The 17,683-nt window shown below is 39.9% G+C and overlaps 2 protein-coding genes across 4 annotated transcripts in view; one reads left to right on the forward strand and one right to left on the reverse strand.

Annotated features, from left to right (window-relative positions):
• Nucleotides 1–4,065, forward strand: part of LOC107306461 (E3 SUMO-protein ligase RanBP2-like) — a 29,583-nt gene extending 25,518 nt beyond the window's left edge. Inside the window, 4 exon segments of the mRNA XM_032441978.1 lie at nucleotides 132–277; nucleotides 1,763–2,036; nucleotides 2,190–2,524; nucleotides 3,474–4,065. Coding sequence (XP_032297869.1) covers nucleotides 132–277; nucleotides 1,763–2,036; nucleotides 2,190–2,524; nucleotides 3,474–3,779 — 1,061 coding nt within the window. The 3' untranslated portion in view covers nucleotides 3,780–4,065.
• Nucleotides 4,066–14,996: 10,931 nt separating this feature from the next.
• EDAR (ectodysplasin A receptor) overlaps nucleotides 14,997–17,683 on the reverse strand; it is a 71,469-nt gene continuing 68,782 nt past the window's right edge. For all 3 annotated transcript variants that reach the window (XM_015849640.2, XM_032441980.1, XM_032441979.1), the window contains exon 12: nucleotides 14,997–17,667. In XM_015849640.2, the coding sequence (XP_015705126.1) occupies nucleotides 17,348–17,667 (320 nt within the window). In that variant the 3' untranslated portion in view covers nucleotides 14,997–17,347. The remainder of the gene's footprint in view (nucleotides 17,668–17,683) is intronic.

Below are 17,683 nucleotides of genomic sequence, written 5' to 3' on the forward strand. Positions count from 1 at the left end.
GCTTAAGCCTTTGGTACAGACACGCATCTGGGTTTGTGCTTCCTACGATAAACCTATGTGCACCAGATTGCTGCTTATTGTTAATCTTTGTTCTTAACAACAAGTTTAAAACGTAATTCTCTTAATTGCAGATAAAAACTTCAAATGGGCCAACACAGGAGCAGCTGTTTTTGGAGTACAGACGGCCAGTAAGGCAGATGAAGATGAAGGTGGTAGTGATGATGAAGTGGTACATAGTGATGATATTCACTTTGAGCCAATTGTCTCCTTACCAGAGGTGAGGGAAGTTAAAGAACTTAAAAAGTATTATGATAAATGTACGTGTTAACAGCAGTTTTTTTAAGAAGAAATAAGAAAAGATTTAATTCTGCTTTCTGCTTGTTGTGCTTTGTGTATTTCCTTATGTCCTGTATTTTTTTACTCTGCCTGTGTGGACACACCTTGCTGTTCTGAATCTTAGTACAGCTTTGCACTGGGGAAGTGTAAATCAGTTGATGATGCGAACTTCATGCAGATGCGTACAACTAACTTCAGAAAGTTAAATCTAATTCATTGTAGTGTATTTGAAAAATGATGTGGAGGAGGGGGGCTTGAATAATAAGCTCTGATTTTTCTACTGATGACCTGTAGCTTGAGTTCTGTGAAAGCCTTCCCTATTCAATTTTTCTTTTGCTTTAAGCTAGATGTGAGACCACAGGAATCGCTGAGTACAATTAACTGTATGGGGCTAAGAAAGCTCACCTTTGTAGTTGGAAAGGAAGTACAAGCTTTTTAGGAAGTAGAAGAACTTAAGCCCAAGCAAAGCTTAGTTTAACTTGAAGTAGCCTTACGTAACTTTGTGAGGCTTAACACAGTTGTTCACGTCTGGATTTTGTATTTAACTTTGGTGTGCCTAGTAAGATGAGAAGCTCTCAACGTCTATTATATTTTAGTTTAGCTTCCTGTAAAAACTTAATTACACATTAGTATAATGATGAAACAAGACTAATAGAGAACAAATAAACAGTATGTAATGTCCTTTATTTGGAGCAGCTAATCTGATGAAGTCTGCAAAATATCATCTTCCTCTTTCTTCTTCAGTATTTTGTATGCCTTTCCTCATCTGTTAATCATACTGCGACTTACGATGTTTTCTTTCGTGCCTTACCTGCTCTTTTTCTCCTTCAGTGCTACTTCTCCCACCGGAAATGCTTGTCTGTCACAAATTTCACCAGTTGTTTCAAGTTTTCTTTAGCTTTGGAAGATCTATTAACTGAAGGATGTTAAAAACCAGTAGTATGCACACGTAAAGTGAGGGAAATATGCAGCTGTGAGGCCTCCATTTATTATTTTCAGTTGATATTTATTCTGATCAAATGTCAGTATTAAATTATGTCAGTCTTTAAAAGGGAAATACCTGGAATGCTGATAGTGCTGTGTTATCACTCTGCACGTCAGTCAGCAGACCTAAACTTTTACTGGGAAATAGGCCATAACACTTGGTAGCTTAAAAAACAAACAATATCCTATGCAGGTGGGGGTGCAGTGTTGCGTTGCTAAAATGAATTTCAAATGCTGGAATTGGTTGTGCTCTTGTGTTCTGAGAAGGCTGGGCTTTTCATTCACTTCAGTGCACGATGAGTGTCTGTGGAACTGTGGTTACAAAACTACCAAAGAAAGGAAAACATTGAATAATTTTGCATTATCTGATGTCAGAATTGTAACAACATTATTGGTGACGACAACTTCTTGGCAAGTCACACATTACTGTGCCATGTTTTAGGTGGAGGTAAAGTCTGGAGAAGAAGATGAAGAAATTCTCTTCAAAGAGAGGGCAAAACTTTACAGGTGGGACAGAGATGCTACTCAGTGGAAGGAGCGCGGTGTTGGAGAGCTAAAGATCCTCTTCCATACACAGAAGAAGTGTTACAGGATCCTGATGAGAAGAGACCAAGTTCTTAAAGTGTGTGCAAACCACGTCATCACCAAAGAAATGAACTTAGTGCCCTCTGATACATCAAACAATGTTTTGATTTGGACAGCAACAGATTATGCCGGTGAGTTGGCTGAGTAGTTTTTGCAGTTCTTTTCCATATCTTCTGCAGTTTGTGTGGCTTTGTTTTACCCTGGAAATTATACAGAACAAAAGCTTTTAATCTCTTGCTGCAGTGAGTAGAGCTAAAGAAATCTCTTCTTGGATTTGTTTTCAGATGGTGAAGTGAAAGTAGAACAATTTGCGGTCAGATTTAAAGTTCAAGAGCTGGCTAATTCTTTCAAGAGGAGGTTTGAAGAATGCCAGCAAAGCTTGTCAGAGCTACAGAAGGGCCACCTCTCTGTGGCAGCGGAGCTGTCAAAGGACACCAACCCTGTTGTGTATTTTAACATTTCTGCCAACGATGAACCTTTAGGACGCATAACCATGGAGCTGTTTGCAAATATTGTCCCTCGAACAGCTGAAAACTTCAGGGCCCTGTGCACAGGAGAGAAAGGCTTTGGATTCAAGAATACCAGATTTCACAGAATAGTCAGTGACTTCATATGTCAGGTAAGCTTAATGTGAAGGCTTTTTATTGAGAGAAAAAATGCATCTTGGCTAACGATGGTGCTACAACCTGGGAGATAGGAATGGCGCAAGCAGCTTCTGCTGCCCTAAGCCAAGTGCTTTAGTGTGACTTAGTGTTACTTAGTGCTGCTATGTTAGTACAGGGAAAAGAATAATGAAGAAGAAACTTAGCATAGATGAGCGACAGAAGCAGCAAGGAAACTGAGGCTTCCCAAAACTAACATTCAGCCTTTCTTTCTACAGAAGGGAAACTTTGTAATGCTCACCTGCTAAGAGCACCTGCTTGTCAGGCTTCTGTTAACGTTTTGAAGTACGCTTTGTATTTCACATAGCCTCCACTGTGAAATTACATTTTATGTATTTTAGACTCTCACAGCTCAGCCAAAAAAGCCCTTTGGTCTCATATCATGCAGTAGCTACGTCCTTAAAATACTCAGATTTCCCACTTAAAATATCAGTTTGCAGTGTGTGAAACCCATGAAGACAGCACTAGCTTTGTGTGTTAGTAGCACTAGCAGGTTTGTCGTAAATTGTGAAGGCATGGGAGATTGATCTCTGTTCAACATACACCTTCATTTTCTAGAATTCTCACAATTCTCTGTGTGCCTCAGTGAGATAATGCAGCTGCCAGATGGAAAGGCAAAATGGTGTAGAAAGCAGACAGTGTGGAAGAGCGGTCTAGGGATGTGGAGCAGGGAGGTAAAATGCTGTACTCAGTAAAAATGGGGAACTTCATGCTAATGTTTTCTTCCGTGATCAAAGCAGATGAAGCTGAGCTGCCTTATAGCCAAGTAAATATGGTACCTATGAAAAGTAATAATGAGGTTTACTTTTGTTCTTCCAAATGGAATTCTTTCTTATTGAGCGCTGTCGGTTGATGTCTGGGGACTTGTAAGTTAATTCTGTCTACTATTTTTCTATTGTTTTTAAGGGAGGTGATATAACTAACCATGATGGAACGGGTGGGCGATCGATTTATGGAGAAGCATTTGAAGATGAGAATTTCGAAGTGAAACACACTGGTCCTGGGTTGCTGTCAATGGCAAATAGGGGCCGGGATACAAACAGCTCTCAGTTCTTCATAACACTCAAAAAAGCAGAACACCTGGACTTCAAACACGTCGTATTTGGATTCGTGAAAGATGGAATGGATGTCGTGAGAAAGATTGAATCCTTTGGTTCTCCTAAAGGGCTGGTAAATGGAAGAGTCGTCATTACAGACTGTGGGCAATTATAAAACGATGGCTTGGAGTATATGGATGTTCTAGCGATATGAGTTGGTATTTAGATGTTATTAACTAATTATTTCAACTTCTTAAAAATGGACACTTCTGATGTATAAATGTAAAATTACAGCTTATAGTTGTTTTTTATGTGTTCAAATCGATTTTTTGTTTGGGTTTTTTTTTTTTGCATGTTAAATAAAGTTCAGACACTGGCATATTTTAGGTGTATTTGTGTTATCCTGACATTTGTATTGAATGTCAAATTTTAAAAATTAAACCTTAGTCTTGTTAAAATAATTGTCTTGTCCTCACTTTGGCCTTTTTAGGAGCAGAACAAAGTCTTGTGTGATCTGGCTTCTTGCTCCCCTGCAGCTTTCAGTGTGCAAATTGTAGATGCTGTAACTGCCAGCCAGTAAACCAAAGGCCTTTGAAACGTAATGCTTAATCTGAACAGAAAGCAAGCCAAGGCAGCTAGCCAGGTAATGCTGACTTGTACTATTTACAATCTCTAACACCTCAGTAATTGAAGGGTGAGAACAGTTCCTACGTGCATTCTTGGACACAGAATTTCACTGTTACTTACTGGAGGAATTTTTCAGAGCTGCAGTTTCTTTTGTACATAAGACTTTAAGTGACTTGTACAGTTTAGTGACAACTCCAGTGAACTTTGAATGTTGTTTCAAAAGCTGCAGTATAATTTGCTGCTGTAACTATGACAGAGGGCACTCGTGGCTGTCTTCTCAATGTGTTTATCAGCTCTGTCTCTTGCAGCAGACTTTGGCATTGCAGAACTGCGTTCTCTTTGAAAAACTCCATGTCTTAATGGTGAAATTCCATGAATAATTTTAAGTATGGACAGACTGCCTTTTCCCTCAGTTGCTTGGAGGAGCACCACTTGCATAGGCATTAAGTTGTAGAATGGTATCATTTTTATTTTTTAATTTCCATTATATTAAGCTGCAGTCTGTGAAGTGCTGCCGAGTCTTTGTGTTTTAGTGACACACAGAAGGTGAGGAGTCTGCGTTGATTCTCATCTGCTATGCCAAACTGGGAGAACACAAGGGAACAACAGTAAGTAAACCTTTAGCCAAGCTTCAGGAGACACTTAGCACAGAGTAAACCCCAGCTGCTGTTGACCAGAAGAAAGGGACAGCACCTGGACAAACAAGGTTAGGGTTCTGGTTCTTTGGATAGGCACTAGTGTGCTGAACTGCTTGGCTCTTGTCTACCAGTTAGTTTCATTATGCATCTTTACAGCCCATAATGTGGTACTTAATGGGTTACTGAGGATCATAGAGCCATAGAATGGCCTGGGTTGAAAAGGACCATAATGCTCATCTGGTTTCAACCCCCCTGCTGTGTGCAGGGTCACCAACCACCAGACCAGGCTGCCCAGAGCCACATCCAGCCTGGCCTTGAATGCCTCCAGGGATGGGGCATCCACAACCTCCTTGGGCAACCTGTTCCAGTGCGTCACCACCCTCTGGGTGAAAAACTTCCTCCTAATATCTAACCTAAACCTCCCCTGTCTCAGTTTAAGACCATTCCCCCTTGTCTTTAGCACTGTTTTGGATCAGCAGTTGTGATTGATCTCAGACTGTATTTTTGACATAAAGTCTGTTTTCCTTCTCTGGAGATGGCACCTCACCGTCTCATTTGGCTGCAAATACACAAGAAAATGGTGAAAAGGGTATTAACAGTGGTTTGCTAAGGATTAAGAGTGGTGCTATGGCTCAAGCATTTCAAGGCTTACTTGAGTCTCACATCAGATAGATTTATATTTAAATACTTTCATATATGAGGAGCTTCAGGTAGGAACTGGAATGGCCCTAGACATTTTCTTGAGTAATGCTGTAAAGATTCTCAGTTTTGAAAGAGCTCATAAATCACTGACATGTCATATCACCCTTGTCATCCACCTCTTAACCAAAATTAACTCACCAATTTGATGGTGATGTTTTGATTAGCAGTAGTTAGATCAGATAAGGTGTATGCTCTGCTTGAGTTTGAACACAGTCCTCTTGCACCCAAGCGGAGCATCTTGTAACACGATATGGACACGGGAGGAAACATTTGCAACTGCACCTCCTGAGAGCACCTTGTATGTAAAAGCAATGTATTTTAGGAGGCCAAGCAACCCTGCTGCAAATCAAAGTAGTTTGTGCTAGCGTGAGAGGAAGCTGAACACAGATGGCCATTAGGATGCTTTTAATTCATCAGCTATTGTGTAACACCATAATTAAAAACAAAACCTAATCACATCTGAAGGGGAAATTCAGTATTAAGTTAAAAATGTAATGGGTTTTGAAGCCATTTCAGTATTTTTCCCTTGATACAGAGGAAGTTCAGCACAGAAAGAACTTGGGTTCCAGCTCTGGAAACGAGAACAAGCTCTAAAGGAGTAAGAAGCATCTTCAAGTACAAAACAAGTATAAAACAAAGCATGAGCATGTTTTTTCTGCAGCCAGCTGATGTAAGAGAGGGAGAAATTTTGTAGGGCTCTTCCTGGATCACAGTAAGAACAACCTGACAATAAAGGACCCAATAAAATAGTTGTTTTAATAAGCTAGAACAAGAAGGCCACAGAGAGTAGGTCTCAAGTCTCTTCAGATGCTGGGAGCATCACGTCAAGCCTAGATATATTTTCCCCAGGGCGTGTAGCACAGGTCTTGTCCATGAAGAGAAGCTCCTCCTTTTTGGTAATTCAAAGTGTTACGTAATTTGCTTATGAGAAAATAACTTTAATAATTAAGCATGTTCTCACAAGATCTTCTTGCTGCCCTTTTATACAAAGGCAAGACCATGCAGGTGATGTGACCACTCCTACCAAGTGGGGGTTGCCAGCAGATTTCACAGTGAATTGCCCATGTTTATTCTATGGCCAAGGGGTATGTTGGGCACTATGTTGGCCTGAAAAATATCCTATGTGTGAGCAGCACAGCACAGGCTTGGGCATACTCAGGTTAGCTGTTATGTTGACCATTGACTCCTGGATGTAAAGTGGTCTCCTGGTCAGGATCACTACGTTTCACTTGTTGATTTGAATGCAATTCACCTTTCCCAGAGATTTTATATACTGAGGTCTGCTTTAGTAACATGGGTTTCTCAGGCCCTAGATACAAGGCCTAGCAGAATAGACACGGCCTGTTCAAGATTATTATTCCCTCAAAGATAATGTGTTCCATAGGTTCCCAGTAGCTTCCATCCTGGATTTTAACTCATTATCCATTAAATTATGAATAATACTTCAGAATTAATGTGCTCCGGTGTATCTGTTTGTTAGTATTTCGGTTTAGAAGATCTAAGCTTGAAAGCTGAAAGAGCTGTTATGAATGTATTGAATTCTGAAGTTGATGGGCTCCTGACTGCTCTTAAGGATTGGATCTCAGATGAGCACCTGAGCAAACTCCAAAGACAAGAAGAAAGCAAGGACGGTCAGAAGCCTCAGTCTGCTGGAAGAACCCACATCCAGGAGAAGTGTTTATTAAGTGTATATTAAAGATTGATAGGCACTGGTATTGGATTTGATAGTTGAGCTCAGTTGATGCATCTCCACTATTCATGGAAACCTGTGTAAAACATCAAACCTGTCTAAGGAGGTAATCATTTACCTCTACAGGACCTGACCAATGAGTGTTTGCACATGCGATCTGATAACTCCAGGAGTATTTGGGGATTTCAGCCTGAAGAGATGGAAAGCATTTTCTTTGAAGCAATGACAAAAATGGGCCATTTCTCGGGAGCTCTGAGTGTGGAGCATTCACTTTTGTCATGTGTTCCTTTTGTATCCTTGTGACATAGGCACTGCTGTCCACTTTTCTCTTAGAAGCCAGAGAAGAAACACTCAATCCATCTGACATTCAGATTAATTCTTCGTAATTTAAACAAATTCTTACTTGTTTCTAATTTCAATGTGACTTCTATTGACATTTCATGAGCAACACTTGATCTGAATGACACTTAAAGCTTCTTAACTTGTAAATCAAAAAAGTCTTCTGTTGATTCCTATAATTAGCTTCTCTTTCAACTTGTTTTAATTCAACAATAATTGCTATAAATCTATAAATTCTGTTTATTTGTGCAAAAAGAGCACCTCAGTATAAAAGCAGCCTATGTAGTTTTGAGTTAGCAAAGGAATAGGGGAAGTTGGGTCAGTTACCATCACAGGCAAAACAAACTCAGTGTAGGGAGAATATAATCTGTGGCCTCTTGCTAACAGACTGGGGCAGTGAGTACTAAAGGCAAAGTATATCTGTTGTTAAATGTATGCTAAAACTTACCATGTATGAGTTTTGATCACTGTAACCACAGTAGATCAGTGGTGATCTAGTATTCAAGGAGCACGTTTGGCTTAAACATACCCAGCCTGGCTCAAGCCATCAATACCCAGCAGATGGCACTGTGATTAAACATTTGCTACCGGATAGTTTTTTTCCTCTGTACTTCCAATTTCTGCATTCCAGATGATCAGATACTGAGAAAGATCTGACATCTGTCGTATTAAGTCACTTAAATTCAGTGTCTGCTTTCCAGTGCTCTTGGTGGGTTACATCAGATGACCACGGAATCTGGTACATTCAAATACATTTTTCTTTTAAACGAGGATATAAGCTTATGATGAAAAGAGTGAGATAAGCATTAATACTAAGCAAAAAATAGCTCAATTCTTTTCTATAAATAACCTAAACTATCATTTACATTCGTCTGTGTCATGTAATTCATTAGAGATATAAAGTGTATTTCCGAGCTGTCCATCTCACTTCCTTCTCACTATCAGCAGCCCCGCTTTATGTCCTGTTTGCTTTCTCATTTGGTTGTTACTCTTGGGTTGGCTTTCCTGTTTATTTCATTGTTTCACTTTGCTGATGTCTTGCCAGCAAATATTTTTTCTTCTGAAGTAAGACTACATCAGGGCAAGCATTTAGTGAAAACCTATTAGCAGGTAGAGATCAAAAACAAGAAAAAGCTCATATTTTCTATTACAAATGAACAGCTGTCTCCTGGATGTTTTTCATCTAATAATTCAATTTTCCAAGTGATACAGGCAAAGAATCGGCCCATAACCAACTAAAGGAGCACAAAAGTAGTGAGCCATTCCAGTGCTGCACTGAATAAAGCTTGTGACTTTTCTTAAGTTAAATTGGTTCTGTCTTAAGAACAGAAAAGGAGAGGGAACAGCAGCTATTTTTTAAATATATATTGTTATTTTTTGGTATTTTGTTACCATGTATCATAGTCACAAAAATAGAAAGCAAAAAAAAAAAAAGAAGGGATGCCATCCAGAGGGACCTGGACAGGCTCAAAAAGTGGGCACATGAGAATTTAATGAGGTTTAACAAGGCCAAGTGCGAGGCGTGTCACTTAAGGCAATCCCAGATCCTATTCAGTACAGAATAGGAGAAGAACTCATTGAGAGCAGCCCTGGCACCGGGTTGTCTATTGATGCAGCCAAATGACACGATGTTATTTTGCCAAAAATACAGGTTTTAAAGGATCCTCCCAACAAAAGGGTCTAGGAATTACTGCATCCTCATTGAAGATTCAGTATAAACGCCATACTCTGAAAAAGTCAGTTTCAAGCTGACTTTGTCAATGCCAACTTGATTCTTCTTAAGTCCTATTCCCAGCAGTGTTGTGTAGCGTTGCTTTTTTCTTTACTCCTGAGATAAATTAAAACCTTGAATTCATTCCAAGGTTACTTTTTATAGATATTGTGTTGTATGTCCTTGGAGAAGGAAAGAGGAAAATTTGACCAAAAGATTCATCAAGTCCTCTTTGAACTCAAAAAGCCTCCCAACATGTGCAAATCATTTTTAATATGTTTATTATTTTAGGCTGTGACTCGCGTATTATAGTTTCTTATTAATTATATGTTAAATATTTCTAAATTAAATTATTTTCCTCACATCTGTATTCTTCTAAAGCGTATGTCCTATGCTTCATGAAAGAACAGCTTAAAAAAGGAAAAAAAGGAAGTCAGTTGTTACTTATTTTCTTTACAGAGTTGCTATAAATCAATCTGTAATATTAGAATCAAAAAGTAAAATATCAAGGGAACAGATTTTACTTTATTCTAAAGTGATTAAGTCCTGGGGAGCAGGATAAAGGGGAAAAGATTATACCATATGTCCATGTTGAAAATTCATGCAGTATGGTAAGGGAATTCTTTTGATATCCAGCTGCTCTTACCAGCTCTTACTTTACCTCTCAATGATTATTCCACCTCTTCTGAAACAGTACAGTGGCAGTAGCTTGATAATGAAAGACTGTCTAGCATCGCATTAACATCTAGGTGTATTATTTCTGTCCATGTTAATTTGCAACAGCTTTAAACGTTTCTTTGGGAGTCTTTTTTTACACAGCTTAGTGTTTCCTTCACACAAGGAAAGAACCACGATAAATGAACACTGAATATACGGGCTCAAGATGAGATTTTATTTGAGCTTAAAATGTTCTGTTTCTCGTTTTCCCTTCTTCTTGGGGGAACGGGCTTTGTTTTAATGCTACAAGTATCAGTAATGTTAGAACTCAGAAATTTCCATGTTTCAGTTCCAGTTTTACATGAGTTTTGCATCCTTTGCCCAGAATAAACCCACTTATTTCATTGTTTTTGTGGCTGCATATGGAAAAAAAAAAAAAAAAGTAAAAAAAAGCTGTCACCAATTTACTTTTTCCTGCACCAAGTTCTGTGACATGATTTTTAAAATACTTTCATTTACAGGTTTATTACAGCCATATCTTGAAGCCTGATGTAACAAAACATAGAATCACAAGGTTGGAAAAGATCTACAAGATCATCTAGTCCAACCGTCCTCCCATTATTGTTGCTACCACAAGCCACTAAACCATATCTCATAGCTCCTCATCCAGATGCTTCTTGAACACTGCCAGGGACAGTGACTCCACCACCTCCCTGGGCAGCCATTCCAGTGCCTGACCACGCTCTGAGAGAAAAAGTCTTTCCTTATGTCTAATCTAAACTTCCTCTGGTACAACTTGTGGCCATTTCCTTGGGTCCTGTTTGTTGCCTGGGAGAAGAGGCCAAGCCCCTCCTCATCACAACCTCCCTTCAGGAAGTTGTAGAGTGCAATGAGGTCTCCCCTGAGCCTCCTCTTCTCCACACTAAACAATCCCAGCTCCCTCAGCCACTCCTCATAAAACTTGACCCCTCACCAGTTTCATTGCCCTTCTCTGAACATGTTCCAGGGCCTCAATGTCTTTCTTGTGGTGAGGGGCCCAAAACTGAACACAGTACTCAAGGTGAGGCGTCCCCCTGAGTACAGGGGGAAATCCTTTTTCCATACTTGTTCTGTGTTGCTTCAAAATTCCAGGTTAAATATTCCCAATATAGAGGAGCTCCTGGTTGTACTGCAACACCTCTCTGGTAAAGGTGGTAATCCCTTCTTGCCATTATTCTGTTGGTTCTTGTAGAGATCAGTACACATGGGAACTTTTCTCTTTGTCCTATTTCAGGGACAATTATTCCGTATGTATGTAGATGTCAAGCCTGCTTAGAAGAAAACTCATCTTTTCTTCCCTTCAACCTTCAGTTTTAGTTAAGAATTCAGTAGAGAGTCTCTGAAAATTCACTCTTGCACGTGACAACGAAAATTAACAGAATTTAAATTTTCCGCCAAAGCCAATTTATAGTCTTGAGACCTTTCAGAATTTTGGGGCACATTAACCATTATAAAATAGGCTTCCATTGGTTATTAGTTGATGGTAACACAGATCATCATTGTGTCAGTGGAAGAGTGCTGCTGGCTTTCATGGGGGCGTTACTTAATGGGATTGTTGGTTTCCCAAAGCAGACATACGAGCTCAGCCATTGTTTCCCTTATAGTTCCTTATTTCCAGAGCTCTGGGATTTGTTGGGATTTCTTAGGAACAAATCTGAACTCTGGGGAAAAAAAAAAAGCAGTATTTTCTTGTGAAACACTCTGGTTTGAATCACAGCTTTCATTGGAAGTAATCTAAATGTTTTTAGTTCAGAAATCCCAATTGCTTTTAATTACTTTTCTTAATTAAAAGAAAACCACACAGCCAGTGCTATGAATCTTTGTAAGTGGACTTTAAAACACTCTTGAAAGTACGTTCTTTATTGCTGCTGTTGCAGTGTTTTATTATTATATTTGCCTGGATGGCATTCTGGATTTTCTGTATGCATCCCATTCCTGAAATCTTGCTTCTCACTGGGGAAATCCCATTACATTGCTTGTGGAAATTACTGCCATCAATGCATTATTCACAACCTCAGTACTTTGTTTCATGTAGAACCTCATTGATATTTCCATGGTTCATGAATGGGAAAATGAATGAGATAATTAGAGTTTTAATGATTAAAGCTAAGAATTGATGAAATAGACTTTATGTGTCAAATGAGAAAATTTCCATTGTTTTGATTATCCAAGTTCTTAGCAATTTGCTCTTCTCCTGTTTATGTAACAGGAGTTTTATCCTCCTTTTTATGAACTCATGTTACTTTGGGTTGTAATACCCCTGACAACGTAAATACAAATATTAGTTTAATGTTACACTGTTGTATTTTGCATTAATTTCCAAATCATTCCTCATTGGTCTCTTAGTTACCCGTGTTTATTTTCTGAATGCACCAAATGTATATTTTTGTCTGCCACAATTCAGTGTTCAGGACTTCCACATAGGAAATGGGGTGCTTTCTAAAAAATTGATGTAATTTTCCATTTCTAATCTCTGAACTTTAACTATGGAAGCCTTAATTGTGAAATTGAAACTAGGACAATATAAATATCCGTTGCATGCTACTCTTTGGATAAGACTGGCTAGAAGGCTATGAAGAAATGGTACCATAACGATTGGAAAGAATACACTGAAACAGAGATTTCTGTAGACCAGGCTCCTCATAGCCCCATCCAGCCTCGCCTTGAATGCTTCCAGGAAGGGGGCATTAGAAAAAAGCTGTCATAGAAAACAGGTATCTTTTTTTTACTTATTCAATTCGGAAACTATACCGAATTGTGCCTTCCCATTACACAAGGATAACAGTTGGATCCCAAGGAATGCCTCCCTCAACATGCCACATCTCTGGTTACTGCAGCAGAATGTTGGTGGAAAGGAGTTAATGTCTCTGTCCTTGAAGAGTGGCTGATGATGATAAATTAGCGCCTGAGGTACCCAGTGCTGTGCATCATAAATTGTATCATGACAAATAATCAAGAGAACTCATTTGGATGTGGGGGAGGTAGAATACATATGCAGTAGTACGTGTCTGGAACTGGGTATAGTCTGAGATTGTGCATTCTTACCTTGTTCATAGTAATACATTTACTGCCCAATCCATTGGGAAGCCTATCCAATACATCACAGGGGCATGAGCACTCTCAGCTTCCTGTTCTCATGGAAGAGCATACTGGTTGCTAGCACGGGAGGGACTTCTGTATAGGGGAGCATCGTGATTTACCTCTGGGTCACAAGCATCACATAGAACAGTAAGGTTTTTTCCCCACCTCTTAAGTATGCCTCCCTAGTAACAGAGTGGGGCTTCTAAACCTGGTGTTCACTGAGGAGAAATGAGTGGACAGACAGTGAGCTTTCAAGCAGCAGAAGCAGTATGTCTTTTCAGGTGATCCTTCAGTGCTGGATGTGGAGCTGCTTTACTATTTTGGTCATGGAGAAATCCACTGTTTTTGTGGTGTCCATTATTTGCATGGGGTGTAGAAGCACTTGATGCAAAAGCTTGAGCTGACCAGAGCACCACAGGAATCACTGTACCTGATATTGTAATGGAAGTCACCAATGTTTTCCCTTCAGTCTGATAATTTGAATATTAGATCAAAAAGTTCACACTAAAATCCAGAGCAGTCCAGAAAGTAGTGCTGTCAGGTGCTGGGATTTTTTAAAGTTATTTTACTGTTTTAATCAACTTCACACCAAAATCAGGACTGAAATTTTGGACTGAATTCTTGTTCTGTGCTTCCTGTGAAGTATTAACTTCCTTATCACCTCGTAGGGTAGTGCTGCCAATTGTAGCTTTGCTCTGACTTTCTATCAGCCAAATTGTAAATTGCAAGAACATTATTACATGATGCTGGAGAAATTAACCTTAAGTACACCTTAAGCTTACGTCTGATCCAATAATTTCCCAAAATGGAACACTAATTAACATAATTAACATAAGCAATAATAGGTTCAGGTTTGTCCATATTTGGTGCCAGCTTCCGCCAGCCATTTCAGAAACATTGCTGAGCTGAAATAGACCTGAAATATACTGATCACTTGAGGGGCGGGGGGTGGGAGTTGGAGTCACCTTGCCTTTGGCATATATGGAATAAATGTTGAGTGAAGCATGCCATGGTAACTTGCCTTTAGTAGAAGATGAATCTCACTGCAGACACCTGCACTAGCACAGGTATATCCCAGTGTGCTGGAAGCACTATGCAAGAAGGAAAAATTGAAGCAAAATGGAAAAAACACAAATTTGTTATCCCAGCGTAGATCTCATCATTTAACTATTACAGTTTTCTTGTTCTCATAAAATCACTGAATGGTGTGGGTTGGAAGGGACCTCACAGCCCACCCAGCCCCACCCCCTACCACTGTCAGGGCTGCCCCCCATCAACTCAGCTGCCCAGGGCCCCATCCAACCTGGCTTTGAGCCCCTCCAGGGATGACGCACCACAGCTTCTCTGGGCAGCTGTGCCAGCACCTCACCAACCTCTGGGTGGAGAATTTCTCAGTTTCTGTAGGTGCTGTGTTTCTGTTAGCGCAAATCTAACACAGTGCAACCATAAGACTGGCTGAATATAGTTCTTCTGCCATGTAGTAAGAGTTTCCGGGTAAAGTCTCTGGTAATGCTACATAGAACAGCTAATTTAGGAACACAGAATGAAAATGTTAATTAAAGAGTATTGTTATTGTGAGGTTGCTCATTAAGCTCCCGCTCTGTACCACCTCTTGGTATATATAACTTATATTCTGATTCTCTAAGGAGCCTGGACTTCACTTTGAACCCTGGAGGTGAAATATTGAACCAAAACTGTACTGAGGAAGGAAGAGCGGTCTTTGCTTCAAAACTTCTCAAAGTGCGTGCAGACAAGCAGTATGATGTGGCAGCGCAAAGGTTCCTTCATGCGTGTTACCTTGGCGCTCCCATACCACAGGAATGCACCCCTTGCCCCCGGCCAACTTGTTTAATTGCAAGTTTATAAGGCAACATATGAATTAAAAATAGAGTAATATAAAAAAGGTAATACTACTGTGTTTGACCTCTTTATTAACATATTTTATGTTCATATTTTACAATATAATAAGTTATATGTACAGCATAAAACAAAATTATTAGAAAGTAAGATTTGGCAAGATCTACAGGACTATTTTTTGTTCCTGTACATCTTTTGTGTAACAATAAAAATACTGCATACTAAATAAAATAATGTTAAATAGTCTGTGTTCACATTGGCACCATTGATTTCAAGACCCTCGCTTTTTAAGGCCCAACAAATGTAAAAAGGAGGATTTCTTTGGTTTCTTTTGCACAAATGAGTGGTGTGTATTATTAAATGAAACATGAAATATAGGGGACAGTCCACTGAATAACACTGTAGTTACACATTGGCACAAGAGAAGTAGAATCTATTTCTTTTCCTTTTTTACTGTAGTAGCAATAGACTGAATCTGCAAATGTAGGGTTTGGGGAATCTCACTGAAGATTTCAGAGCTGTCAGCAAACCTCGAAATCTTACTGAAGCCTGCTGAAGTCTGTGCTAATTTGTCATTGATTTCAAGATAGGAAGAATCCCATCCATAAATTAAACATCAGTTAGCCAGTTAAATATTCAAATAAATGCAGTTTGCACCTTCCTTTATAAGAAAAGCCCAAATTCTCCTCAGATTTAGCACATGCAAATTAATGAAGAGTGAGTTACGATACTGAAGAAATGGTGGAAGATCAGCGAGGAGAGGTTTGATGTTGCAGTACAGAAGAAGTGCTGCAAAGATCAGTAAATACAGAGAGGTTAGAGGGTGATACTAAGCGATCAGCACGATTATGATGCTGTCATAGATAAGATCTGGTTATTAAGTGATGGAATGCTGGTTACTAACGTCAGGGTTACGGTTCATATTTTTCTCATAATATGTTTTTTTCAGTAGAGCAATTTGGAATTGAAAACGTGTGGGTCTCTTCATTTAGCGGTTAAACTTATTGAAATCAGTCATTGCTCATTTTAGCTAGAAATCAAGCAAGAGATTTGGTAGCACCTTCTGGATTGGGGCCTGAACAAGTTTTACAGATGTTCTGACAAAGCAAATCAGAGTAGCTAACAGGAACAGATAATGTGATTTTTGTTGTGTTTTTGATTCTTTACCTTCCAGAAGAGCTAACTTCCATCTGTGGGGTCTGTGCTCATGTTTCAGGTTGGATATTAGGGAAGATTTCTGCTCTGAAAGTGTGGTGAGACACTGGAACATGCTGCCCAGGGAGATGGTTTTGTGGGTGAGTATTGATGATAGGTGGATGGTTGGACTAGATGACCTTAGAAGTCTTCTCCAACCTTGATGATTCTACGTTTTACATGCACTGGAGCACAATATTTCAAAACCACTTGTTCCTGTACTTTTCAATTATCTAAAGAAATCTACTCTTTGTGCTCTCAGTATCACGCATGACCCACTGTTGTCTGAATATTCCTCTGCTTGAAATACTATCTGACATATAGATGTCACTACTGGAAAGTCAAAGTTGTGACTGCACACTTTGCATTGCTTTTTTTTTTCTGGTAGCAGTAAGGAAGAGAAAAGCTTGTTGCTCCCCTCTGCACTTGTGAGGGATCAATGCCAACTCACGCTGCCCTCCCGCCAGCCAGTTTGTCTGCAGCCTGCAGTTTGAATTAACAATTTCTGAAATGTGGGTATGGACCACGAGTGCATTTACACACATTATATACAGTGTTTAGAAGCGCTTCCATCTGTAAATTATCTTGGAGCTTTTTTTTCATATACTGTAATTAGTTGATCTAATGATTGAGTATATACACCTATGCGCATACTTCTAGATTTAATAAATCCGTAGGAAATATAGAAAACGAAACTGGTTAAATATTAAATGTGTCAGAGCTGATAGAAATGTAGGTGCCTTATGTGTATTAGTTGATACTGTGGCTGTGGTGCCGTTGTTGACTGTAACTGTTAGACCAATGGTTGACCAAAGCCCCCAATGACAGGGCCATCTCCAGCAAGCAACTCAACAGCTTTCTTGCAAACCAGGCAGGGAGGGCAGCAGCACACATATCTGCACATATACTCGAACACAGGCTGCACAACTTCTGTTTTTGTGTCCGCTCATTGTCAGTGACTGTTTAACATAGTCATTTTGTTTCACGGCCTGTTTCACACCAAGCTTCTTGGGAGAATTCTGCTCTTGTTTTCGTAGATGTTAAACTTCATTATCTTAGAAGTAAAAGAGAAAAGCTTCCCGTTGGTTACCAGGAGTGATTACGTAAAAGAAATGTCAAGGGTCTCTTGTTCCAAGTCTCCGACATGCTGCTGGCTGGGATCGTTGTCCTCACAGGTGTTGTGGGAGCACAGGCCCCAGCCAGGCCCATCAGGACGTCACTGCTGGTTCAGGAGCAGGCATTGCTTGTGCCCACTCCAGAATATCTGCACACAGAGACTCGACAGCATCCAGCCGCTCGATTTGTACCAGTTTGGTGAGCAGTTCCGGGATGCTGTAGCCCGCTGTGCTGATGCGGTCAAACAGCTGCATGCCATCTGTCATGCCACCAATTTCATCCCTCTTCAGCCCGAAGCTCTCGGCGAGGTGACGCCATGTTTTCACTATGGCCTTCTCTGTGTTGTATGTTGAACTGAGCATTCGGCTGGTCTTCTCCAGGCAGTCAAATGGCAGCTCCGTAGGGCTCAGGCCTGCAATATGAGGGGC

The sequence above is a fragment of the Coturnix japonica genome, chromosome 1 (assembly GCF_001577835.2).
Source record: "Coturnix japonica isolate 7356 chromosome 1, Coturnix japonica 2.1, whole genome shotgun sequence".
NCBI lineage: Eukaryota > Metazoa > Chordata > Aves > Galliformes > Phasianidae > Coturnix > Coturnix japonica.